Raw genomic sequence first — 26,619 nt, forward strand, 5'->3', positions numbered from 1 at the left:
AAGTAAGAGCAGCTCCCAGGCTAATTACAGTGACAGGTCAGCTCCTGTGTGTGCATAAAACAGCCATTTTCTTAATTACAACATAAGTGTCATTGGTCCTGATGATTAAGAGGAAAGAGTGTGCATGTTTGCGCCCATGAAGGGGACAGGAGGCTGCAGAAAAGTGTAGATTTACTTACACCTATATCTAATTCCTCATGCAATCAAGTGGATATTATTTATTTTGGAGCAAGGTGACTCTTTGTGCTCCAATGTCTGCATAAGAACACAACTGCAAACTATTGTGCAAGAGTGTGTTTGCATGTGCATGTGTGTGTGTTTAGGGGGTAGGGGAGCCACTTGCAGCAGGAGGAAGAATGAAGTAAATCAATACTACTCATTACTTTAAAATGCAAAAGAATAAGTCCGTTTCCATGCGTGCAACCCTCACAAAGTTGAACCAAAGCGACTCATTCTGCATCAAAACATCAAAATGTTCCCAAAACTTACGCAGAGGAAACTTTTTTGCCTCAAGTAAAAAGGGACAAAACCAAGCGTCCTCCAACTCACCGGTGCCACTTTGTACCTGCTGGATCCCCGCACTGGAAGACAAAGCGTGCTCGGGAGGCACTGCAGCGCAAAGACGCAGCAGCAAACGACCAAAGAAGTCCGCATCCTCACCGCAGTCTGGAGCCGTGGAGGTGCGCAGGGAGGCTGGATCTGGCGCAGCTGTGGCGCGGTGCGCAGTGCCGGGAGTCACAGGGCTGAAGGAGCGGGGGCGACTTCTCTTTAAATAGACTCTGATTTCTTTGTTCTCTTCTCTGTTTTTTTCTTTTCCTCCACACACACTTTTTTTTTTTTTTTTTTTTTTTTACAGCCCGGGGCTGACAATACCACCCGCTACCGCTGGCTTAACCCCTTCTCTCCCGTGTGCCAGTCAACTCAAAACAGCCTCACCTGTGCTTTCTGATGTTATACAGACCCAGAATCCAATATTAAGTTTTGGCAGGAAACATCTATTAAAAATCACACAATCACACATATTAACACAATGACACGGTCACACAGCCTGTGCTGGCACACTCCAGCACCTGATGGAAATATTATAGGATTATTATAAGAATGTTACAAGAGCATAATCAGTAAAAAACTAACCAGCCAGCCACAAAGCACACTGCAGTTCTCTCTAAATCCTTTTTATGAGGAGGAGAATAATAATGAAGTCGCTGTGGAACAACACTGCAGTGCAGATGTGTGAATTAAAGGAGCGTGTTTTTAATCTTCCATGGCAGTTTATATAGCCAAACTTTAACCACCACCTATTTTATAGAAATTCTTTGTTCTTGAAATGTTAAAGTTTTAATGTTCTTTTACGCAAAAGAAAGCAGTGTGTCCTGTAGAGCAACAGTTTTTATCAACTCTTCTGGAATCAAACCACTACAGCCTGATCTGAAATGACTTCACACAGGTGCCTCATTAAAGGTCTACACATGACCACACCTGTTCACACAATTACTAGTATTTACAGAATTTATTCTTTCATTCACCATCACCATCAATTACATGTTATCACACGCATTTTTCCAACACATAACAATGCTAACAATTACACTGCTGTAGATTTAAAGCCCTGATCCCGCTCTATATACCGGGATACCTGTAGCCTACTCACCCATTAGATATTCATCCGCCGGGCTCAGCAATGCCAGTGACGTCACCGCTGAACTCCAGATCCCTGCTCCTGCTAGCCAAACAAGCTAACGTTAGCATCCGTCAACATCGCTAGCATTTCATGAATTTGAAGCAAGGTGAGTAAAAACCTAATCTCTAATTCCGTTACCTCAGCAGTAAACTCATCTTTTATCCTTCCTAATTTAAGCCACGGTCTTTTTTGTTTGGGTTTAGCAACTTTAGCTAACTTTATCGTCCATATTAGCCGAAGAACATTTGTCGGAAAAAATTATCAAATGATCAGATGGGACAAGGAGCAAGATCATTGGTCAGATTTTTGAAAGGAAAGTAACCAAATTAAATAAGTTTTTGACTAGAAATACTATTTATCTTTAATAAAACATGCAGTTTCATAACATTTCAATGAAATCAATAAAAATATAAGAGCCTATGACTCCGAACCATGAGAGTGGTGGGCCCACTGTGGACAGTTAATGGCTTTTTTTTGGTTTTGTTTTCTTTAATGGATTGTTTCTGATACACTTTAAAACATTAAATAGTAAAATATGAGAAGTGGTGAAATAGCCAAATAGAAAGAATTATCTCAACCAAACTTTATCCTCAAGTTAATCAGAACATTTCAATCACAATTAAAAAAGAAAAGGAAAAAAAAAACAGATATGGACTCTGCACACAGTTAGGAGGAAGATTCAGGTGGGAAATAATGAGCGAAATAAAAGAAAAGCAGCCTGTAAAATATCCACCACCGCAGAGAATAAACTCCTCCCTGTTCCTAAAACTGTGAGGTTGCCAGACATCCAGCTGAGAAACTTCACAGTTGTGGGCGGATGAATACATCTGTCAAGTTCCAGCATGTAACTCCTCCTAAAACCACGAATTGTGTCTTTTACATTTCTGTTTCTGTGCGGATTAAACAAAGAAGATCTAATGTGATAATTCATGAGCTTTACAGGTGCTGAAAGGTTTCTTTTTTAGCCGTTTCAGTCTGCATAGTTAGGTTAACCACCCCTCACTCCAGCTCTGTGCTTATGCACAGACATGAGATTAATCAGTCTTCTCATGTAATGCTCAGAAACAAAGTCAAATTTTCCCCACTATTGCAAAAACTATGGTTAAAACAGTTATAACTATGATGATAGCTGAACCCAGGAGTGTTTGATGAAGGAAGTCAAATACGTCGAGAGTAGGAATCAGTTAATTGCAGCTGTAAGATAAAATGCAAAAGCTCCACAGTCGGGTGCACAGGCGGTTTTTGACCCACCTCCGTCCCTTTGTTCAGTCATTCAGTTTGAGATCATTTCTATAATTACAACCACTAATAGCAGTAAAGAATTTAGCATTGCTTTCCTGTGTAATGGCTGTCAGATTTCTAAAGCCATTCTGGACATGAAAAAAAAGGGGCTCTAATAAAATCTGAGAGTAATGAAAGAGAAAAGGGAAAGGCTTTATAAGAGACACTACTAATTTCTGGATAGGAGACTGTAATTAATGTTACTGGATGCAGATGTGTTACGTACAGAGGGCAATTAAAGTCAAAGCTGTCACTGGATTGGTCAAATGTCGGTAGATTCTGGCCTTTGCCCTCTCATTTAGGCTGTTAATGTGTTACATGGTACAAGACCTACATTATCTTTATGACACTGGTCCAAAAACAAGTAACAGCTATCAACAGACAACTTTCACGGTACACTTTAACATCATATCTCTGCCAGAATCTATAGTTTAACAATAAAATACTCGTAATTTTTCCCTCTGGAATAGAACCTGGAATCATGGACGTCCTATGAGACAATATTAAAAGGTAACAAATTATTTGTAAAGCCTTAGTTTTAACTTTTTCTGACAAGTTGTAATTTGGTGTCGCATACAGGATCCATTTCTCACTAAAGAAATGCCCAGTAGACAGTTCAAACTAAATATTTTTTGCGTGGTGTGCTATAGCATTGAACTGAATGATGACCCATTTCCCCTATAATATCGCAATTAAATTCACGCTCACCATGACTTAACCACGATATCAACGATTGTAGCATTTAATACAAATTTTATCTTCATCGTTAGTTGCTGTTGCCATCTGTATAAATCCATGGTTTCAAGTCCAGAGCAAGTCCCACAGAAGTCTAACCATACATCCATGAAGTCAGCTAGCATAGCATTCAGATCCAGAACGCAGTTTGCTTGTTCTCCTAGCCCAGAGGCATAAACTTTTTCGGTGTATGTGCCGGGTGAGCAATTCTTAGATGCCAAAAACAAAACTCTGTGAAAAACAACAGTTAATGATAATGACATGTTCTGTTCAGCAGGGTAATCTTCACTCACGACACCACTTTATCAATTTTGAAAGCCTAAATACAATCGCCACCAGTAAAAAGGTAATATTAGGCTATAATTATGGTCACATGACTTCAACATTACCACCATGACAACTTCTCTAGTCTCATTTAGACACTTGTTAGCAACAAGCCTATTTTAACAGGCTGAAGCTTAAAGAAATCCGCACTGGGGCATTTACTGGTGTATTTTATGTTGTAGAATAAAACGTGAAAATGTCATGAGCTTGTGTTAACCACAGACCTTATTTCAGCCATCTGACCAAAAACATTCAGGATGAGGGAATTGAAAGTACTAAAATTAAAAAGAATTTCCAGGTTTTAGGACTATTTCCTGTGGCGCTCTATAGCACTGAATGGACGCCATTTTTAGATCCGGCATCCCATTCTTATAACACATCCAGTTTCTCTAGCTAGCTGTTGATGATGATGTTGGTTAGCAAGCCTTAAAATGATTTTTTAAATAATAAAATTTACAAAAAGAATCAATCTTAATATCATCATAAAAAATACTAAAATTGGGCTTTTATGCTCTCTCCTGTTGTGTTCAGGCTGGCTGTGGTGTTCTGCACTAACTCAAGTTTGAGGTCTTCTGTCTTACACTGAAATGAATTAAAAACTGCAATGATAGTTTATCAGTGCGATAATTTCATACGGATGAAAAAAAGAAGTTGTTATTCATGTCTAGTCATTGTGTTGGTTTGTTCACTTACCCTCCAAAATATATATATTTGTCTCCAAGATTTAACTCAACCAGCGAGATAAACTCAGGCAGGCATCTGAGAACGGTTTGCAGCTTAAACCCAGATCGACTGTGTTTTGATCTCGCTCTATATATTTTTATTGTGTTTAAGAGGAGCGTGTTCTTGATCTCAAGCAGGTCTTTTAATTCATTCACTCTGAACTTTCCACAGACCCTTCAGTTATCAGACATAAAGCTGCTCTTGTAACTTTAAATTAACCTGCACTGCACTGGCTTTTGTCATCATGTGAATTATATAAACAAGCTATCTCATGCTCCCCACAGATGGTACCAATACGTTTTCATCCTCAGTATTTTTTTTTTTTTTTTACTACAGGTGGCATTGAACCAACATATGACAGCAGCTCTCAATTAGACAAGAAATATGCTTCGAAATCAGGAATCAAGTCGCTGCCTAGTCCAATAAATATACAGGAATGAGGGACACTGGTGCAGAGAAATGCTGAAAAGCTACTGGAGATTCACATAACGTGCTGATTAAGGCACAATGGATGTAATTTAAACACAGCCACTGTAAAACATCTGGGTTTTTGATAAAAAGACGAAGGTCAAAGCTGCAGTTAAATAAGTTGTTCTTCTTACTATTATTATGAATTTTAAATCCATGTAGGTTTATGTTTGCAAAAGTTTCCCACAGTGTAGAAGAGTGAGTTTTATTTTGCGTAGCATCATCCCAGTGTAAAATCTATGGACCAAGCGGTAATGAACCAATGTGCAAGTGCAGCTGGCTGCATTTTCTTTTCTTAAACTGTACAGGGTTTTACATGCTAAATGCTACACACCAAGCATAACATTAGTACTGGTCCCTTTTAGCTAATTTTGCATATTTTGTTATCGTTATTATAACTGGCATCAAAGATTTTCCAGTGATGTTCAAAACATTTTTAGATGAGGCAGAGATTTTACGTTTAATGGTTAAGTAGGATTGGTTCAAGTCAAAGTGGTTTAAGTCAATTACAGCACTTTAACACAAGACATCTCTTGGTTTTAATTTAACAACGTGGAACAAAAAGGACTTTTATGTCAGCTTCTCTTTCACACACACAAGGATCCATCCTGGGACTATTCTGGTCAGACTGAAATATGAACTTCTGGAAAGGGTTCATATTTCATACTGCTTAGTATTTCAGGGTAAAGCCCAACTTAGATGCATTAACCATTCATTCTCCATGTACACATTTTTATTGTTTAAAACATGACATAGCCATATCTGCACCATAATCATCCCAATCGAACAGCTGCAAGTTAGTTCCAGGCCTGTGTCTAATCCTTGTTTTACCATCCAGGTGAAATCAAGCCGAAGATCTTTTCAGACGAAAAGCCTTTGTGGTTTCCATCTGGTCCTGAAGCAGCAGCTGTTAGTCCGTTTTGAATGGAGGCTTCGATGGGTTTATCACACGCACAAACCTTCCTGAAGGAGGGCAGTGTTTTCCTTTTGGTAAATATGCAAAAACCATAAAAAAGGCACACAACAAAAGTGCACAGCGTGGCATTCCAGTGAGCTAATGCTGAGCTGGTGTGTGCGTGTTTGATGGGGGTTTGCTCATTCCAAGGGCTTGACTCTGTTAACCCTCCCTACATCTGCCCGTGTACACACCTTAGCTTACACATCCCCACAGAGTTTATTTTATTTTTTTATTTAATCTTTATTTCATCAGGCAGTCTCATTGAGATTAAAATCTCTTTTTCAAGAGAGACCTTAGTCAGAAGACACAGTCAACAACAAAGACGACACACCTGCACAATACAAGAAACTAAGAAACGAATCATTAACAGTAACACTTACAATAATCATAAAATACAACAAACAACAAAAATCAAGGGAAATGTAAGAGTCTAGTTTGCGCTTCATTCCATCTAAATGGTGCGTAGTACCTGGAGCCAGTTCAGCCAATGTTCGTGTGAACATGAGAGATATTGAGGGTGAAGTAGTTCCTGGATCATGTTCGGTGGATGAGAGAAGAGATGTGAGCTAGCTTGGAAACTTTGACTGTAAAGCTTTATATATGAATAATGTGAGGAGGTCCAATCCACAGTGTGTACAGAGAACAGTGAGGAGTATGGTATTTGTCTTGTGCACTGTGATACCCAGGGTTTAACTGCTGGAGTGTCGATGGGGCAGCATGACAGTACAGGAGATCTCGGATATGCAGGTTGACTGCACAATAGTTTTACAACTGGAAGAAGACAGACATCCTTTAGTTCTGAAGTTTGATTTTAAATTTTTGAGTTAAGTGATGGATGTGAACCTTGAATGATTCTACTGTCAAGCCAAATTCCTAGGTATTTGTATGAATCAGTAAGAGTGATGTGAATGCTATTTAAAGTTGGTAGGTGGTATGGTAGGATGGTCAGAGTCACTGCTGGAAGTGGAGAAAACCATGAAGTTGTTTTTTTCTGCATTTAAAACTAATCTATGATTAAGCAGAGATGGTTGGAAGTCGTCAAAAGCAGACTGAAGATGAGCCAGCTCTTGGGCTGGGGTGGTATAAAATGGTGTCATCAGCATTGAGGTGGACTTAGCAGTATTGATCAAGAACTATCATGTTATTTATGTATAATGTAAACAACAATGGGCCAAGTGTTCATGGCGTTCATTTCAAGACTTAGTCAAGACAATGACATAAAGGTTGGAGAAGCAGACTTGTGTGCAACAGGATAAATATGAATATACTTCACCCTCCATCATTACATCATCTTTTTTTTTTTTGTTTTTTTGGAGGGGGAGGGAGGTCAACCTATGGGCTTGATTTTTACAGTACAATCTGTTCTTGGCAGTAACTCCTGGAGTCTCCACTGGTTGCCCACGAACTGGTCCCAGTGAAGAAACAGTCTGGCACACAAACTCCTGTAAAACAGCCAACTGTTGTTTTCACTCCTTTTCTGGCAGATGTAACCTTTGTTTGCAGCCAGACTGTTTCCTCCTGTTTCCGGTCTGAGCTCGGCAGGTGCTGCTTCTAACTTCATATTTACCACAGTTTTTCCAAACGATATCTCGACTTTGATTTTAACACCAAAGATACGTGTTCTGACCTGAACTGACTTCTCCCCAAGTCCAAACATTATATTATCATAAAAAATGTGCTGCGAATCAACTGTTTTACTTAACCAAACAACAAATACTTGAAATCAATCTGTCAGCAGCCAATCGCTTTGTAGGAACTGGAGGGGAAATCTTGTTTTAGACTCAAACATTAACATTTTGGACTTTGACTTGGTGCTTGTAGAATTTGTCATGGGAATTTGATATCAAACATTTGAAACTCACGTGTGACTTGCAAAACAATGATTTCCAGCCTTTTGAACATGAGTTCCTGTTTGTGTTGGTGCACAGTGAAGTATTCATGCTTAGTGACGCTCGGTGAGGTGAGGAGAATCTTCCTGTTGGTTTCAGGTGATTGAAAGGAAGCAGAGTGTAAGATCGTGCACCACTGATGTGAAAATACTTAACCATGAGTTCCCCTCATGGTTACTGAAGGCGTTATCTTACTTTTTGTAATGTCTTTCCTGTTAAGAAAACATTAGAGCACATTAATTCCCCAGAAGCTGCTGTTTTGCAGATGGTGCATAGTAAGATATGAAGAAACTTTCACCCCCTCAGAGCTGACACCTCCAGGATTATCCTTTAAAGTATAATGCTGTCTTTATTCTATATTTTTATTATTGTCAACAAATCCTAAACCAACAATGTGTCAGACCTGCAAGACTTTAGAACAGAGGAAGATCATGTGGTATCATTGAGAGCTTCAGAACATCTGCTAAATAGACCTTGTGATGGAAACAGCTGAACTATAAATCTAAACTGTTCCTAACATGGATGAAAAGTTCATGTGATTTGATTGAAAACTCCAGAACAGCTACTCAATAGACCTGGATGTGAGATTGTCTTCTATCTCCAATAAATATGTAAATATATTTTTCAAGACTCAGTAACTGGGCAGTGTAGTTTTTAATCAAGCAAGCAGGAGGAATTGCATTTATTGGGGACTATTTTAAGCGGCGGATTAATCCACATTTGATGTTCTAGTGAGTATTTTTGGGAATCAGGATGGTGTATATGGGTTTGAGTCAAATTAAACTACAGTCTCTGTTCATGGTAATGAAGGAACATGTCACCCAGTGCAACAGTGTGACTCATTGATGTGTTTTAATAGATTTAGACCAGTGGTTGTGAAAGTTTTTCACATCAAGGTCCCCTAAACTGACACAAATTAGATCACGGACTCCCATTTCATAAGATTTTGTCCCAGGGTCCCCATCTGATGAGATGTTTGCTTGTAGATGTCTTATTACAGAAAGTCTTTGAAACCCATGATCAAACTATCCATACTCTCTGTCTTTGTGTTACCTATGGATGGAGTTATAGCAAAAATAAATGATTGCGAATACCCAGGAATACAATGGAAGGGATAGGAGATATGAGGCTTTTGATACACACACAGTACTTGTTCGTAGGATATATTCACTGTTGGTTTTGCACTTTTCACGGGACTTGTTGACAACAAGAAAAATATAGAATAGCATCATACTCTTTAAGAAACTTTATTAAAGTATCCAGTGGCTGTTTGGCATTGCAGGGTGGTCTGGTGGTTGTCCGGTCATAAAAGAGGTCACGAGTTTGATCCCTGCCACAGCCTATGTGTCCATCAACTGCCATGTGTCCCTGACTGTTACACTGAGCTATTGTGCACGAGCCTGGAGTATAAATCTCAGTCGTGGACAGAAGAGTCATCCTGCTTTTTATGGCAATATGCAGCTGTAAAAGCGACATGTGATATATAAATCTAACATACGTTCTCTCTGCAGTAGATTCATATCTGCCAACTGACTCAGTCCAAAGTCTGCCTCAGATCAACTGTTCCACATCACAGCGATACTCTGCCCATCATGCTTAACAAAGGCCTTGAGTTGAATCATACCCTTCCTGTCATTACGATACCTCCTGTTTAAAGTGAAACACTGACCCTGAACAAAGTGTAGCCTAAATCCGCTGCCTGAGAAACCCATTTTTCATATGGCTGGTTATGGGTTCGTGTCAGCCGCACTTCTCAAAACAAAGACCACATGTGTCCATTTAATGCAAACCAGACGCGTGGATGGAAGCGACCAGCCTCCAGCTGCCTGCCTCCTCAAAACTGTTTAGGTGGAGCGCTATGAAAAATGGCCCTGGAGGGGGTGAGGGGAACACAGTGGGGGTTATTAGTGGGTTTGAAGGCATTAACCCTCGTTCTCTCCTTTTGGCGTGACCCCGGCTGACCCTCTAGCAGGCCTCGCCACAACAAAAGGGCCAAAGAGGTGAAGGCGGAAAGAAGGGAGATCAAAACAGAGCCAGAGAAGTGTGCTGCTGCCGCTAATCTGGGTTTTCCTTTAAGGACGTCATGCATCAGCATCTTCTGCGGTCAAATAATGAGTTTTCCTGTTTTTGCTTTACATCAGCAAACGTCAATTTGCTGCAGTTTCTGTGATAAAAAAGAAGTTTGATGTTGTGGGTGGTCAAGAGTTTTGGTTGAAATCTTCTCCATTTCAAAGCATTTTTTACTTTAAAGCAAACCTTAACTGTGGTGTTAAGATAAAATACCAGCAGCTGATCCAGAGATCACACACAATTTAATTGAATATTACTTTTGTATAAGGATTTGCATGGTTGTACCGGCCTTGTTATACTTTAAGGTAGAAGGTGTCTTCTATCTTTATAGTGTGTGCTGGATATTTCAATATTTAACAGGGTCCCTCTTTAGTTTTCATGACAAGATATAAGTGAGAAACCAAACCATTTCAGAATTTGACTAAATAATCCCAACTCAAGATCCACTTACTAGCTTTTCTGGAGCTTTTGACCATAACATGTTGTCTTCATTAGCGATGAGACTTTAGTTAGTTGTCTTAAATGTAGATAAATCAAAAAACCTAGTATAATACGATTTTGAACTGTGATTTCAAAGTATGTCTGTGGAGCTCAGGTGTGAATACTAGTACCTATAATTGTATTTCTGTCTAAATACTGTCTAAATACTATGATTTTGGATGATGCTTGATGATTTTATTATCTGACTGGTTGCATAATTATTTTAACATTACATAAACCTTCCTGCAGCTCTTTAGCATAATGGTATTCCAGGGTTGAGGACACTGGAAAAACATTCAGTCAGCCAGTCTGATTAATTGCCACAGCTGACCTCTTTATATTTCATAACCATCATGTTCTTGCAGAGCAGTTGGCTGCATTCCAGGTTGAGGTGAGAGGGTTTCTGAGAGTCTGTCTCAGAAACACCTCTGTGCAAACAAAACTGTATTTCACAACCAGGTATGACTTCCACTGCAAACATGAACTGACATGAACCGAAAGGGGGTGATGAGGAACCCATGACCTTTACTGATCTCTGCTGGTGATGACTAGGAACTGCAACAACATGGAAACTGCCTTTAACGTAACACACATATGCAACATTTTTTGAGTTGTCTGATGATGAAACATGGGAATTTTACTGGTCTCTACCATCCATCCCATATGATGTGAACACAGCATAAATCAGTAAAACGCTGTTTCAGATAACTGAAGTATTACAACCGTACAGGACATAATCCAAGACTGTGGAGATAATTACATAGTATGCAGAATGCTGTTTATGTTACTCAAGTAAAGCTCAGTCAAACTTTTGCTGTTATTCCACTCTGATCTTTAGCACTCCTGGCCATTATGTTTGTGTTCTTTCCCCTGCAGACCAGCACTCTGACCTTCTCTCTCAGGTTTTTGTTGGAGCAGGTGAGGAGGATCGCAGAAGCCACACAATAAAATGACAAGCCAAGGAAGAGCATGTCAGCGCTAAGCCCAGAGGAAAAGATCACATGGAAGTAGTAGAGGGAGATGGTGAGCAGCGTGGTGAGGTAAACCCACACCAGAGCCACCGTCAGCCTGCAGACGAGCAGGTATGACTTTGCAGCCTGAGAACCACTCTGCTTCTTCTGCATGGACAAGGTGTGTTTGCAGAGGTAGACGACCAGCCTCAGTGAAGTCGGGAGCATGATCATCAAGGGCATCAGGGCGAGGTAGAAGATGAAGATGATCACATAAACACTGACGTCAACCCAGGCAGGAAACAGGGGCTTCCTGAAGACACAAGCAGCTTCTTCTGTCGTGTTTTTTGGATAAAGAATTTTGCTTTTGAATTGGAGGTAGAAGAAAGGGGTGAAGATCACACAGGAGGTCAGTAGGGTCACCACTAGGAGGACGTTCAGGATGGTTGAGATGTTCTCCTTGAGCGCTCTGAACAGAACTGAGGAGAAGCTCAAAACCCTCATGCAGTAGAGGACACTCAGCCAGGCCACAGACCAGAAACTAACAGAGCTGCTGCTGAGCCACACAAACAGGACAGCACAGAAGAAGAAAGGTAAGTCCGGCCAGCAGAGCACCCCGGCCCACACCGAGGCCACGAGGACGAAGGTGGAGATCTGCAGCAGGACGTTGCCAAGTGAGATGAAACAGATGATGACAGCCACGGTTTTCACACATCTGGACCTCCACTGCTGCACAATCATGACCATTAGGTTAAAGACGTTGGCGAGCACTCCCAGGACCAGCAGGAGGGCGGTGCCGCACAGCTTCAGATCAGCAGAGCCAAACATGGTTGCAGAGACCCAGCGGAGATGGATACTGTCGCATTCCTTGCAGCTTCAGAGCAGAATGACATGGTCTGGGTCCTTACAGAGGAAATAAAAATATGCTGAATGCAAATCTGTTCCGGTGGATCACTGGGTATGTTGTTGCATATGAAAATAGAAATTAGATGTTGCTTAGATCAGTCACCTCGGTTCATTCATAGAGCAGACCTTGACTATAAACTGAGCAATTACAGAATTTTAAGTTGACCTGACTTACTGTTTAAGCATATATGAAGGCTTTGTCTTTGCTGATGACTGCATCTTTATGTGTATACAGTGTTTGTAATTGTTGGGTTGTTGTCGTGATGTTGCTCTTACTTCATCAGCAATGTTTCAGTTTTATTCCTCTCCTCTGAGGTCAGGTCCTTTACTGGCATTTGCATTTCAGTGGGTTGAATTTACAATTTCTTAATATTGCTGATGTAATCTAGACTAATTCTCAGAGAGCAGCATGGGAGAACAAACTGTCTCTGATATTAACGATGAACACATTCATTTTACAGCATTTCCACCTTTATTTTCATTCATCTGTCAGGATGAAAGTGATGAATCTTTACAGTGTTCATTATGTAAATAAATACTGTATAATTAAATAAATAACCATAAATAGTTATAAAATTTATTTAGGGAAGGGCAATTGAGATGGTTAGTTTATTTTTGAAAAGGCGGGAACTTTACGAGCTGTCCCTGAAGGCAGCATTCCCTAGCAACGATATAACGTTAGCTAACTAGTTTCTCAGCTAGGTTTTTCTGTAAACTTTGAAAATGTCCCGAAAGAAGGATTAAAAAGCGGAGATAAATAAGATAAAGACTAAATAATCCCGTCAATAGATAAATACGTAACTATGGAGGATAAAGTCGATTCTGACGACAAAGAAAAGTCGTTATATTTGATTCAAATTAGTTATCTAGATGAGCAGTTGGAGAGGTAAGACTGTGCTAACTTTCACTTCAGACCTAGCACTATTTTTACTACTAGTTAATATTTTCTTTAAACACCGAATGATTTACAAGTGTAGATATATGCCTTAGGTTTTGTCCAACAAAAATATCCTGCTTTATTTGAAGTCCTTAAATTAGCCAGATTGATGTTAGCTAAGTTAGCATTAGCACTAGTTTGTGCCTCTACCAATGGCATTTCTTGCCAGTGCCACCACGGTAAATATTTTTTCAAGTACTTTAATTTTAGATTAAAAACATGCTGAACTAAAATGGGAAGGCAAATACAATAATATGCTGTAATATAAATACGGTAAAAAAAAAAAAAAAAAAAAAAAAGCAGCAGCATAATAAACATAGTACAACCAGGAAGTAAGTGCTGTGCTCTTTTAGCTAGGGCTGCAACTAACTATTTTCATTATTGCTTAAAATGCTGGGTTTTCTGATTGCTAATTTGCTAGAATGCAAAGACATTCAGGTTACTATCATACATGAAAAAGAAAAGCAGCAATGTATAAATGAATACAATATAAAAATAGTTGCCGATCAATGTTCTGTTAATTGAAGAATTAATTCATGAACCAGCTTGTCTTTAAGTCCATTGTTTTTTGCATTTTTTCCTTTCCTGTGTTAACATTCTTTTAACTGATAGTTTAAGTTCCACTTCTTTTGCAAATCATTGCATAAAAATGCAAATGTAAAAAAAATGTACGGTATTTGGTGGATCAGCCTTAAAACCTTTCACTTATATTATCATTGTATTTCACCTCACTATCGATCTCTTGTGACTAAGGACAAGCTTCAGTGACATTTTGACTGAAGCATGATAAAACCTCTCTGATAGAGGATCCAGTTAGAATTTTAATTTAAGTACTGTATTCAAAACTAAAATCTCAGGAACTTTTTGTGCACAACCCATATAGCCCACATGTCCCTCTTCATGCAGATGTCAGCTGAGATGTGGTGAGCTGGAGAAACAGAAGGAGCACCTCGCTTCTCAGTACAGCGCACTGGAGAAGGATAAGAAAGACGTGACTGAGCACCTGAAACGTGCTGTGGCTGCAAAAGAGAAAAAGGTGGAGGAAATGCTGGAGCAGATGGAGAGTCAGAAGCAGGCTGCTGAACAAGACAGAGAGGCCCTGAAGCTGCAGCACAGGAAGGAGATGAAGGAGTTACAGGAGCAGGCTGAAAAACTGAACTCAGACAGCATGATTCAGGGTGAGAGTCAGAAAACAGGACAAGTGATTTACTAAGCAGCTAAGTGCTGGAGCAGAGAGAAAATGCAATTTAAATTTAGACCAACTTTAAGAAAGAATTTTATGTACTCAGACTAGATTGTTGTTATAAAGGGCTCAGTATTCTTTAGACTGCTCTGCATGATTGTCAGCCTGATGTGGGAAAAGTGTGGTGGGGGGGGGTTTCAGGTACTTTGTGTGAAGCACACTGGGGGAAGCATCCTCCCCTCTCCTCTCCTCCTTACAGCGACAAAGATTGAGGAGCACAAGGAGCAGCTGATGCAGCTGATGCAGCAGTTGTCTGAGAAGCAGTCTCAGGAGAAGCAGCTGGTCACTCAGAGGGAAAAGCAAGAAGCTGCCTTCAACAACCTGAGGATGGAAACAATGTTGGAGAAGGAAAAGTAAAGTCAAAGATTGAGTTGAATTGACATGCACATCAGCAGCTGATCTCCTTATTTAATGTTGGTTTGACTGTTGAATTTAAATCAGTTCACCTGGACCTTCTCGTTGTCCAACAACAGGATGATTGAGGAAACGCAGAAGGAAGTGGATGACTGTATTAAGAAGACGGTATCAAGTGTTCTCATGGTGGAGAGGGTTCAGCACAGCAGGAGATTAAAGCAGTTTCAGTTCCTGCTGAGTGAAATGGCACCCCTGCAGAGGGAGAGGGACATCCTGCAAGACAGAGAGAGAGATCTTTGTGTTCGGAGGGACGACCTGAAGAAAGATCTCAAAAACCTTACCAAGGACAGTTTCGTGCACAAGAAGGTAAGAGGACAACTGCTAACAATGTCTGCAGAGAGGTGGCAGAAGTCAGAGTGAGGGGGCATCCAGATCTGAACTTGAGACCGCTTGAGCTGTAGTCAAACGCTCTACCACTGAACTATACCCCAACATGCTGAGCCATCTTTGTTGTGCTTTCAGACAGGAACTGGCCTCAGTATTTTTCATAGAATATGTGCAACTACCTATCCTGTTATTGCGTCTAGTGGCCAAAGTGGCTGCTAAAAGTCTTAGCAGTCTGACTTTATGATAACATAAAAATTACTCGGTAAAAATACAGTCTTTGTGCTAGATGTCAGATAGTTATTGTGTGACTGAGCCTCTGTTTGAAGCCCACCATTGTCTCCGGTTGTAACGGCATTAATTTGATTAGCATGACCAGCTTCCCTCCACCTGGGGGCAGCACACTGTTGTTATTATACTGAGAGTGAGGTGGAACAGGTCAGCAAAAAGAGAAAAGTTTGTGCCACAGAAAATGACAGAGATGGTCAGATTTGTTTTCCTTTGTTAATGTTTATAGGGTATGTCTGACACATGATTGAGATGTGTGAGGATGGACTCGTGACTATCTGTGGTCTCAAGAACTGCATCTTTTTGTTTTAGGAGGAGAGCTCATAGGGGACATCTACCCTGATATATTTATAGACATTTGAGAGGTTAATTTGGAGGGTCCAATGACTACCACTATATTATTTAGTTTGGTTAAATCAGACTTAGGGGGCATCCGGACTTGAACCAAAGACCTCTTGATCTGCAGTCAAATGCTCTACCACTGAGCTATACCCTCACACTTTGAACACTGTCTCCTGACCGGACAGGACTTGGCCCAGTGTTTATGAGTGAGTGAAAGTAGCATCTGCAAGAAGATGTACTTGAGAGATATTGTACCTTCTTATTTAGAGGTAGACTTGAAGGATTTGCCATAGAATAAAAAGAAAGATAAGAAAGAGCTCCATCCCTCCCCCAGAGTTCAGAGACTTGTAGAATCAATACCAAAACACCACGAAGCTGCTCTGGCATAGTCTGTATGAAGTTGTCGTGACATAAAGTTATCATAGGGGGCATCCGGATGTGAACCGGAGACCTCTTGATCTGCAGTCAAATGCTCTACCACTGAGCTATACCCCCACACTCTGCTCATTGCATCATTGTCTCCCGACTGGACGGGGCCTGGCGCAATAAACTCATTAGACAAGACTGAATGACGCCCCATCCCTCCAGTCGAGTGACTTGTAGAATCAACTCTAAGGCACATTGAAACTCCACTAGCCCAACACCTCAACGAGACACTCTACATTGGTTTTTCCTGAACTTATCACCCACGTGGGAATGATTGCATATACTATGTAATACAATACGACGAGTATCCAACCAAATTGTTCATCTAGTAGGTCTGCTTTGACATATTTAAAGACACTTCTTATTTTACTGCATACAATAATGGAGTCCAGTTGTGGCTGCTTATGTTTCAGATAATAAGCAGCCCACCTGCTCACATTGGCACTGTGACACCCACTCATCTTGAAGTGGGCAAGTACAAACAAACACATCATACTCTGCTTAACATTTCTTCCACTCAGTCTGTTGCTCTTTTGAGGTTAAAGCCTTCAGTCATATGCAGTGCGTGAGGCCTTGTATTTGTCTGGTCATCATCTAGGACGTAGACGACACATCGTTTGATGCATCATTTGTCTCTTGTGTGGTGGCATAAGTGGAATCCAGACATGAACCAGAGATCTCTTGAGTCAAATGCTGTACAACAGTGGGCTCGTCCGGGATTTGAACCCGGGACCTCTCGCACCCTAAGCGAGAATCATACCCCTAGACCAACGAGCCGCTTGTGTTGTGGGTTCTATTTCCAGAATGATCAGATAGACCCTGTTTATTTACAGTGTTTATTATTGTTGTGGCCTCTAACACTTATTATAACATGGCATTATAGCACAAACAATAGTGTAAGAAAACAATATAGGACGTAGAAGTGAACAATGCTTTTCTGGTTCACATTGCAACATTTCTTCGAGTCAGTCTGTAGCTGTTTGAAGGTTAAAACCTTTATTTGTAAGGCAGTTTGTAAGAGATTTTATTGGTTTGTTATCAATGTGACATTGGCAGCATGTCTCTTGTGTGGTGGTATAAAGTTCATATAGGGGACATCCAGACTAGAACCAGAGACTTCTTGATCTGCAGGCAAATGCTCTACCACTGAGCTATACCCCCACAGTCTGATTACAGTGTCACCGTCTCTGTATCATGCAGGATCTGGCCCAGTGTTTGTGAGAGAATAGCAGTCAAAACTGTGTATTCTCTGCCTATATGTTGAAGATCAGTACAACTTGCAAAGAGATCCTCTCCTAAACTGATTACAGTGAAAGAGGTGAGGTGCAAAATCCACAGTTGAGCTGAGGCTAATATGAAGCTTCAGCAGTCTGAGTTGGACAAATCAAGTGGGTATCTTTTGTCTTCTTTAGCACAAAGTTTCCTCTATGTGCTTCACCATGCTTGCCTGTGCTTGCTTATACACAGCAGAAGGATGGTAACTCAAAGAGGGAATTTTGAACTAGAAAGACTAAGTTTGAAAAACCTTGATAAACCAAGCTCAGACTGCTGAAGTCATTGCTTTAAGAAGGAATCTCTTTATGAACAATACACACACTTTAACTCTGTGTGATTTTGACATAAGAGTTTTTTGTAAAATGCAATTATGACAACAACAGAAAACTGAATAATAAAACCAAGAACAAGGTTCGAGCAAGATCTTCTGTCTCACTGGACATGTAAGGATTCTTCTTCATCCCGGTGGCAGCTTTAAATCAAAAAGCTAAAACCTCCCTCACTTTGTTCTCCTCTATTTGAGAAACACAGAAATCATTCATTATCTTCCTTCCTTCAGGAGTTGAAGCAGGTGAGGAGGAGGTGCCAGCAGCTGTTAGAGGAGCAACAGGACTTGAGCATCACCCACATACTGGCCCAGATGGAGCCTTTCAGGTAAAAGTTTAATCTCTAAGATTCAGATTCAGTGTTGTGTCAGGTGAATTTCAAGAATGTCATAATCCTCAAGATTTAAAGCATTGTGACTTTTCTTCCACTTAGTCTGTCTCTTTTTGAAGGTTAAATCCTTTATTTTTATGAAGATTGTGAAACCTCATATTTTTTTTGTTGTCCATGATGTAGATACCACAGCATTGACCTTTGCAGTGTGACTGTTGCATTTGGACTTGAACCAGAAACCTCTTGATCTGCAGTCAAATGCGCTATCACTGAGCTACACCCTCTTAGAACGCTTATTCACTGTTGTTGTGTTGTTTTGTTTTCAGAGAGCAAATGGCCTCATTGTCTGAGGAGTACTATCAAAAAACAGCTGAGGCAGTTCAGCTGGGGACTGAGCTACAAAAGGAGAGGAGCAGGAGTCGGCAGCTGGAGGGCGTCAAGCAGGAAGCAGCCATCATCCTCAGACACATCCTGACGGTAAAAACACGGTCTGGACCAAGAGCGCCAGGAGAGCTGCTTTAGTTTTCAGCAAATTTAGTGAAATTTGCTGACTGTCTGCCCTGGAATATATCAGCATCTGTGGGAGCTGTGTTCCCAGAGTGGGAGGATGATTTATTGTTTACTAGGTCAGTTTTAGTTCAGGATGGTCAGACATCCCTTTCACTTCCTGCTGCTCAGACGAACATCTAGTGGTGAAAGAAGTATCCAGATCCGTTACTAAGGATCTTCAGCAAAACACTCAGCAATGTCAAATATTCTGCTCCAAGAAAAGTGTTGGATTCAAAAATGTTCTTTCAGGGGAACTAAGATATCAAAATGAAAAATACTCACGCACAATTTTTGATACATTGCTATATCAGTTCTAACAATAGATACTATATTATTATAACTAATGCACTAACATGTACTTTAAACAGCATCTTAACTTTGCAGCTGCCGGTCAAGTAACTACAGCTGACAAGTAAAAGTAGTGGTGCAAAAAGCATAATATTTCCCTCTAGAAATGTAGTGCAGTAGAACTATAAAGCAGCACAAGAAAGAAATAATTGAATTAAGTACAATTACCTGAAAATGATAATCCAGTACAGTACTTTAATAAATGTACTCAGTTCCTTTCTACCACTGTCTGTGCCTTAGCAACAAGTGAACAGGTGCTGAACCTTTCTGCATAAATCCAGACACTTTTAACATTCAAAAATATGCATCTTTATTCACTTTACCCACAACATCATCAGACTCCAACCATAACTCTGGAGAGGAGAAAGTATGGTGGTTTTTAATGAATGAGCAGGGAAGATTGGTTAACTTTCACCATGTTAAGTATCACTAAATACAGAAAATAATAAGGTTTACACCATTAAATATGTTAGAAAATAATTCGGTGAAATGAACATTATCAGCAGTTTAGCTTTGTTGCCTGTTACATCTCAACAGCAGCTTTTAAGGTGTATTTCAAGCAATGAGATAATTTCTGATCATCGAAGCTCTGGTTCTCTGTTCTCTGCAGGACTTGGCGAAACCATCCGAGACACAGTGGAAGATGCACAGACTGCTGGAGATCCTGGAGAGCATCGCCCCCCAGGGAGCAGCCCCTTTCCTCGGTCCTAAACCAGCCAAGTACTGGACTCATTCTGCACCGGGTTTTGTCTCTTAGGTTGATGACTTGTGACCACAGTGGTGTGAACGCTGGCAGCTGATTTCCTGTTTAGAAAAGCCCAGAAACACTTTACATGTGTTTCCTCACAGCAGCACAGCTGGATGATTCCCACCAGAACCAGATTAGCTGTTAACTTGCCTCATCAAAATATTCAAACAACAGTGTATCAACCCTCTTAAGTTAAACTTAAAAAAAAAAAAAGATTTAAACCACAGTAAAACAACGTCTTATCCTGTGTCCCTGCCGTCACTTCATACACAGCACTGTGCAAACGTTTTAGGCACTTTGGGTGTTTAAATACATAGCCATCATGGGCTATAAGTGATATAAGTGGTTAGGGAGTGTACCATGTTCAGCACAGGACGCTTTTAGCAGGACAGCCACTGGTTCGACTCCCGACCAGTCTGACTCTTTCCTGCATGTTATTCCCCTCTCTCTACCCCCTTTCCTGTCAGTCTACACTAAGCTATAATAAAGGCATAAAAAGCCCCCCAAAAAAAAAAAAATTAAATTTGTATCCATCACATAACACCATCAGATAGATACTTTGTTGATCCCGAAGGAAATTTCGGAATCAGGAGGCATCTGATTGGTCCCGGATTCATTCTGCAGCAGGACATTGAGTCCAAACAAACAGCCAGAGTCATTAAGAAATATCTTTACAGACAAGAGGAACAGGGAGTCCTGCAGCAGATGGTCTGGCCCACACAGAGACCTGATCTCATCTGCATTCAAATCATCCAAAAACGACATTCCTCCTTTGCCTGATTTCTTCTCATACTGCTTCATTGTTGTCTCATTGAAACACATGCTTAGATAGTAAACTGCTAAAAACTGACTTTCTCTCAGTGAATGTATTTACATACTTCCCAAGAACAGTGGACACCAGATAGTATTTGTGTCCTGATCCTTCAGGACAGAGGAGACAGATTCATGTTTGGTAGTGATAAAACCACAGGGAATCAACAGCAGACTCTGGAGTTTCCCTCAGATCCAAGGAACTTTGTGTTGTCTTTCAGCTCATTGTTTTGTTTTTTCCAATATGCAACTTTACAACTCAGAAAAAAACCTCACGAAACCCACTGCACACTACCTGCTCAGCAGCAGATAGCAGACAAATTTACTGACAAGCTGGTGAAAAAAGTGAAACGTTTAGCAGCTGCAGACCCAGATATTTTTCTCAGCGGATGGTGGAGACAAAAAACAGAGCTAAATGTAGAGTAAATGTTGTAGTAACAGTATACTAATCTTTTGATATGATAAATTGCAATGTTGCTCTGTAAGGCTGGACGTGTAAATAAGCAAAAGTTCACTCTCTCAGCTTTATGAGGTAACAACATGTCAACACTGTTCACAGTGTGTTTCCACTGCTGCCAGAAACACAGTTAATCAGTTAATAGTAAATTCATAAAAATATATGGTAATTGTTGCTTTTTCTGGTTTTACAAAAGTTGTTTTTATTTATTTCTTTGTATAAATGTTGCTGCTCTGTGTGTCCCTCAGGAGACTCCTCATCCCTGTCGACCCGTCTGCTGCAGCTCCTCAGCAGATTGATTCAGAGGCAGGAGCCTCCACCTCCACAGATCACTGATCCCAACCGAGTCAACAGTAAGAAACATGGATGTTCTCCATCCCACCACCACATTTGAAAATAAAGGTTTTAGTCATTTTCTATTGTGTAAAGTAGTGAGAAATGCCATCTCAAGTTTTGAGAGCCCAGACATATGTCTTCAAATGTCTCTTTCTGTATGAACAACCCAAAGATATTTAATTACCCTACCCCTTAATGAAGAGACCCATCACAGCTGTGAGTGTGACTCCACACAAAGTTGCACTCTGCCTCTGAGTGGGAGGGTGTAGGGGCCAGATGGAAATTGAGCCATACACAGACAAACAGGTGGAGGAGTCAAAAGGGAGAAGGGAAGGGGAAAAAAATTAACTCACAGCCTAAATAATGTAATGTTCTCAAGACACAAGCTGGTTGATATAAAATAATAGTTGTGAGGAGAAAAACTGGAAAAAATAATGCACTTTAATTATCTGTATCCAACGTGATTATTGACTGTTTGTCAAACCTTACCCCCTTTTCACTAACTCATGATAAAGTGGACTCTGAATCACAGATTAGAGACGTGCCATGCAGATAAAAATGTGGTAATCTCAGCAGTGTTTACAAAATTTTGGGATAAAGCTGAGGCCAAAGGTCATACTGCTCAACCATGACAGCCTCCTCAAGTTGGACTGTCGCCACCGTTTAAAAATTCATGAGTCTCACAGCGAGGAGAGGCGGAGTTCTACACAGACAGAGGACAACAGGCGCAGCAGGAGAAGAGTGAAGACACAGAGGGAAACACGCTGGAAACTAAGCATCTGCAGCCTTCACACTCTGACACGATGGAGCTCTACCTCGACCTGGTCTCTCCACCCTGCCGATCTGTCTTCCTGTTTGCTAAGGTGGTCAGGGTTCCCTTTGAGTTTAAGCTTGTCGACCTGGCTGCAGGTAATTCACAGCGTCAGACACACAGAGGGACAGGGATGAGACTTTGAATTCATGCTTGGCTGATTTGTGCATGTTTTTTTTATAATTCAGGCTTTTAGTTCACATTCTGCCTCAAAATACAAGTTAGTGTTGCGCTTTTGGAAATGCACAGCTTTGTACAGCTTCCAGATGTTTGTAGAGTTTGCAGAGTTGAATGACCTGCAGACTTGTTGCACAAGCTCCAGCTCCAAAAGTCTGCATAGTTATATTTCCAACCATTCTTTTCTTTCTGTGTAGTTTGCAGGAGCTGGGAGTTGAAAGTCTTGTATGCTTTAAACGTGTTACGCAAGCATGACTGTTAGCTGACAGTCTCATCCAGTGATGTGAAGAGTAGAGTTATGTTAACTCTTTGACAACTAATTTTACAAACAACCAGTAGGTGGGATGTTGAAGATCAGAGGTCAAAGCATTCAGACAAAGCATTATAGCATCCCTGAGGGGATTGAGTATGACAGAGAAGTGCTGGGGAAAGAAAATAAAAGAAAGAGAAGCGTCTCAAAGCAGACAGGGAGGAAAAGGGGAGGGAGAGTTAAAAAACAACAGCATTATTGTTTGATGTTTCCACAGTCAGATTTTTTATTAATCTCTTTGTCTTCAAATGGTTGAACATCTGTGCATTTCTTCTTTTTTACATTTGTACACAAAAAACCTGACTTCAGGAATTTTGTCTTAATTTTTTTCTTTATAGCACATCTGTGATTCTCATTGTGTGTCTGTCTCAGGTCACCAATACAGCGAGGAGTTTGGTCAAATCAGCATGATCAGGAAGATTCCTGTCATGAAGGATGGAAGCTTCATTCTGACAGAAAGGTAAATACACGAGTTGTGTTTGATTCCCCAACATCTACAAATAAATCAATATTTATAGAGCTGCCAAGTGCTGTATGATGGAAACTTTAAGGGAAGTTTTAAGAGTCATTTCACCCAAATCACAAAAACATACTCTCCCACTACCCCCTCATCGGAGCAGATTATTCAGTCTCCATCTGAGTGTTCTGCCTCCGTCCTAGTACAGTGGAGTTGATTAGATTTCAGTTTTTTATGGACTAAAGCTTTGAAAGTGACAACTTAAAAAAAAAGCAATACCAATGCCTTAAACCTGCATTCTATCTGATGACCATCAGGGGGTGACTCCACTGGTTGCTAAAAGAAGTCAGATTACATTTAAATCTATAGGAAAATGACCCTACTTCTTACTTGATTTATTACCTCAATCTCTAGTTTCAAGTCTTCTTCAATACAACATGATGTTCATGTTTTAAATTATGGTCCATTTAGAAGAAAACAGACCATAAAGCAGGGTATAGATTAGGGCATGGCTAACGTGTGATTGACAGACTGTACCACACACGGTGAGCTGCCTAACAATCAGAACAGAGTACAGAGAAGGTCAGCTCCACCCCTCACTCCTCCTCAGCTCCACCTTCTCATCCAAATATGGTTTCTGCTGGTTTCAAAAAGCCAAGATGGCGATGGTCAAATTACAAACTCAAGGCTACATTTATGTGGTTTGTGGCACCTGTCCTGGTTGACATTTGGTAATTGTTCATCACTTCAGTCCATTTTTATTTATGTAACCTTGCTGGTGTATGGTGTATTTCTGTTCAGATCACCACCACCATTCTGTCGTGTCTGCAGTGGTTAGAACGTTGATCTGCTCTTTATATTTTCTTAATGCTTTCTGTGTTGCAGCATTGCAATCTTGAAGTATCTGGCGCAGAAATATTCGTCGTCAGTGGCAGATCACTGGTTTCCAGCCGACCTACAGAAGCAAGCTCGTGTTAATGAATACCTGTCTTGGCAGCACCTGAACCTCAGAGCTCACGGCTCAAAGGTCTTCTTGCTCAAGGTAGGAGTCCCTAATTGACCCGGTGCTATAACCTCATCTGACCGACTTCACTACACTCAGTTCAACAGTTCACACAATTTTATTCCTTTTTGGAGCTCTGAAGTTTTTAGTTTTATAATAATTAATACTCTCCTCCTACTACTACTATTACATGTTACAGATGTGTTTAAATATTGATTTATTTTATGAATGTTTTTCCTCAGTGCTTTACACTATCTCCAAGTGTCTTTAACAAGAGTAAAGGTCTACACTCTAGCAACTCCTACTAGAATTTATCCTGCAGTGGACATGTACTGTACTGTACATGTACCAAATTTCAACTCCTTAAAACCATTAATATTACCCTCATGATAGTCCAGGATCCCAAGAATCATGAAGATTCATCATCTGGGAATGGATGAATGTCTAGAACTTTGCATCAATTCATCCAGTAGACGTTCCAGATGTTATATTTCTCAGTACAAGTGAAAACTTTGACCTGCTGGTGGTGCTAGAAGAAAAGTCAGAGGGTCCCCAAAGTTGTTAGGATACATCCTCTGAGGACCATGACTATCTGGTATCCATTTGCAAACCATTTAACAGTTGTTGAGATGCTGGTAAACTGACTGTCAGATTGTCATCCACAGACCCTTTGTGCTAACATTGCTAAAAATATACTTTGGTTTCTACACAATACAGAGGTCATCATAAAAAAATGTTAAATATTAAAACAAAAAAAAAAACTAAAAAAGAAATTATGAATCAGGTATCATTTGCAGGGGTCATATGAGAATGACCACTCTCACTAACACATTGACTGCTGCTGCTGGTTCTACTAAAGTCTCACTGATCTTTGCTTTTCTCTTTGAGCAGAATCTGTTTCCTGTCATCATGGACTCTGAGGTCCCAAAGGAGAGGATGGATGCTGCAGTTGAGGACCTGAAGCAATCTGTCAACCTGCTGGAGGAGAAATTCCTGCAGAACAAACCGTTCATTGCTGGCGACAAAATCTCCCTGGCTGATCTGGTGGCTATAATTGAGATCATGCAGGTAATGCTACTATTTCTTTTACTACTGTCGCTGCTGATGAGTAAATGTAAGTAAAAACTTTATTTATATTGCACTGTCTACTACGGTACAACAACTGGTTTACTGTTGTAGATACTTCAGGATACTTGAGTATCCAGATTACTGATATGACTTTGTGGATTGCAAGGAAAGGTAAAACACAGAATGAATAACACTGAGGGAACTCAGTGGGGATGGATTATAATGATATATTTAAAATCTATTTTATTTGCATTTATATGAAATATATCAATTTATTGGTCTCACAAAATACTGAAAATCCTGTCCCACAAGGAATCCTGATCCCAAGACTGAGAAACTCTTTGTATGTATTTGTAATGTAATTTCATGTAATTGCAGTATTATGTTTCTAAGAACATGTGTGTATTCAAGTTGTGTTTGCCGTGTGTTTTGTAGCCTGTTGGATCCGGCGTGGATGTGTTTGAAGGCCGGCCCAAGCTGGTCGCCTGGAGAGAGCGAGTGAAGAAGCAGATTGGTGAGAATTTGTTTGACGAAGCTCATGAAGCGATCATGAGCAAGAGCAGCCTGACGCAGAGGATCCAGAACAACACAGACCTGGAGTTGCTCAAACCAAAGTTTAAGAAGATTTTTAGCAATTTTTAAGATTTTGAAGTGAGCACATTTCTGTGTACAAACAGAGATAATACGACTGTTGGTGATGTCAAAAATCATCTATATTTGCTTTAATTTTGTTGTTGTTGGGTGATTTTTTTCAGCAGAATTCCTTTTCAGGTTTGTTATGAAATCATTTAACCAGCTTCCAGGTATTAAGAGGTGTTAAAACTGCAGCTCATTGTGTAATTAATAAATGCACATTTATATCCACAATATTAAAGTGATGGGTCAACATTATATGTAACCAAACAACTGTGTCCAGTGTTAAACATTTATCAACGTATAAACTGCTTTCTGAAATGTAGTTTTATTTTGAAGGGATAATTTTTTTTTTTAGTTACATGACTTACAGATGTATGTAAAAAACACATGTTGAAAGTAGAAATAAAAACTGGGACAAAGTTTATTATCACAGTCCTCATCATGAAATGAGATGTACAACATATTTATGCAGTGAGGCTGAGGTAGCAGGGCAGCGTTGCTCACACACACACACACTGCATCAGGACATGCAGCTGTT

At 40.2% G+C, this 26,619-nt stretch overlaps 4 protein-coding genes and 3 non-coding genes across 10 annotated transcripts in view; 2 read left to right on the plus strand and 5 right to left on the minus strand.

The window, feature by feature from the left end:
* Nucleotides 1–1,552, minus strand: part of LOC139624598 (stromelysin-3-like) — a 38,350-nt gene extending 36,798 nt beyond the window's left edge. Inside the window, 1 exon segment of the mRNA XM_071483856.1 lies at nucleotides 550–1,552. Within this exon segment, the coding sequence (XP_071339957.1) occupies nucleotides 550–654 (105 nt within the window). The 5' untranslated portion in view covers nucleotides 655–1,552.
* Nucleotides 1,553–1,705: 153 nt separating this feature from the next.
* cfap157 (cilia and flagella associated protein 157) lies at nucleotides 1,706–22,395 on the plus strand. 4 transcript variants are annotated; one of them, XM_071483850.1, is made up of 9 exons: nucleotides 12,565–13,351; nucleotides 14,309–14,580; nucleotides 14,845–14,998; nucleotides 15,119–15,365; nucleotides 18,274–18,368; nucleotides 18,698–18,848; nucleotides 19,879–19,988; nucleotides 21,532–21,636; nucleotides 22,255–22,395. In XM_071483850.1, exons 1-8 carry the CDS (start codon nucleotides 13,269–13,271, stop codon nucleotides 21,617–21,619), a joined length of 1,200 nt encoding a protein of 399 aa, XP_071339951.1. In that variant the 5' UTR covers nucleotides 12,565–13,268; the 3' UTR covers nucleotides 21,620–21,636; nucleotides 22,255–22,395. The 4 variants fall into 4 exon arrangements, with proteins under 4 accessions (XP_071339953.1, XP_071339952.1, XP_071339951.1 ...); XM_071483852.1 differs by lacking the exons at nucleotides 12,565–13,351; nucleotides 22,255–22,395 and adding an exon at nucleotides 1,706–1,787 and having other exon boundaries at nucleotides 21,532–22,072; XM_071483851.1 differs by lacking the exons at nucleotides 12,565–13,351; nucleotides 22,255–22,395 and adding an exon at nucleotides 12,377–12,517 and having other exon boundaries at nucleotides 21,532–22,072.
* On the minus strand, nucleotides 1,794–12,387 carry tas2r200.1 (taste receptor, type 2, member 200, tandem duplicate 1). The gene has a single exon (XM_071483854.1). The coding sequence runs from the start codon at nucleotides 12,385–12,387 to the stop codon at nucleotides 11,413–11,415; it is 975 nt and encodes a 324-aa protein (XP_071339955.1). The 3' UTR covers nucleotides 1,794–11,412.
* Nucleotides 16,096–16,167, minus strand: trnac-gca (transfer RNA cysteine (anticodon GCA)). The gene has a single exon. It is a non-coding gene; the product is annotated as a tRNA-Cys (tRNA).
* On the minus strand, nucleotides 16,437–16,508 carry trnac-gca (transfer RNA cysteine (anticodon GCA)). The gene has a single exon. It is a non-coding gene; the product is annotated as a tRNA-Cys (tRNA).
* On the minus strand, nucleotides 17,145–17,216 carry trnap-agg (transfer RNA proline (anticodon AGG)). The gene has a single exon. It is a non-coding gene; the product is annotated as a tRNA-Pro (tRNA).
* Nucleotides 22,388–26,505, plus strand: LOC139624597 (glutathione S-transferase theta-1-like). The gene is made up of 5 exons (XM_071483855.1): nucleotides 22,388–22,528; nucleotides 23,290–23,377; nucleotides 24,260–24,416; nucleotides 25,269–25,445; nucleotides 25,881–26,505. The coding sequence occupies exons 1-5, from the start codon at nucleotides 22,423–22,425 to the stop codon at nucleotides 26,085–26,087; spliced, it is 735 nt and encodes a 244-aa protein (XP_071339956.1). The 5' UTR covers nucleotides 22,388–22,422; the 3' UTR covers nucleotides 26,088–26,505.
* Nucleotides 26,506–26,619: the final 114 nt, after the last annotated feature.

Source organism: Trachinotus anak, unplaced genomic scaffold, assembly GCF_046630095.1.
Source record: "Trachinotus anak isolate AG129_WGS33_773 ecotype Australia unplaced genomic scaffold, CSIRO_AGI_Tana_v1 ptg000008l, whole genome shotgun sequence".
NCBI classification, from domain to species: Eukaryota; Metazoa; Chordata; class Actinopteri; order Carangiformes; family Carangidae; genus Trachinotus; species Trachinotus anak.

What these genes read in the sequence shown, in the direction of transcription:
- tas2r200.1 (XM_071483854.1), bottom strand. Translation starts at nt 12,387, where the DNA reads ATGTTTGGCTCTGCTGATCTGAAGCTGTGCGGCACCGCCCTCCTGCTG.
- LOC139624597 (XM_071483855.1), top strand. Translation starts at nt 22,423, where the DNA reads ATGGAGCTCTACCTCGACCTGGTCTCTCCACCCTGCCGATCTGTCTTC. An exon ending in AGCTTCATTCTGACAGAAAG is followed by an intron (nt 23,378 to 24,259) that starts GTAAATACACGA and finishes TCTGTGTTGCAG; the next exon opens with CATTGCAATCTTGAAGTATC. An exon ending in CAAAGGTCTTCTTGCTCAAG is followed by an intron (nt 24,417 to 25,268) that starts GTAGGAGTCCCT and finishes CTCTTTGAGCAG; the next exon opens with AATCTGTTTCCTGTCATCAT.
- cfap157 (XM_071483850.1), top strand. Translation starts at nt 13,269, where the DNA reads ATGGAGGATAAAGTCGATTCTGACGACAAAGAAAAGTCGTTATATTTG. An exon ending in CTAGATGAGCAGTTGGAGAG is followed by an intron (nt 13,352 to 14,308) that starts GTAAGACTGTGC and finishes CTCTTCATGCAG; the next exon opens with ATGTCAGCTGAGATGTGGTG. An exon ending in GCCCAGATGGAGCCTTTCAG is followed by an intron (nt 18,369 to 18,697) that starts GTAAAAGTTTAA and finishes TTTTGTTTTCAG; the next exon opens with AGAGCAAATGGCCTCATTGT.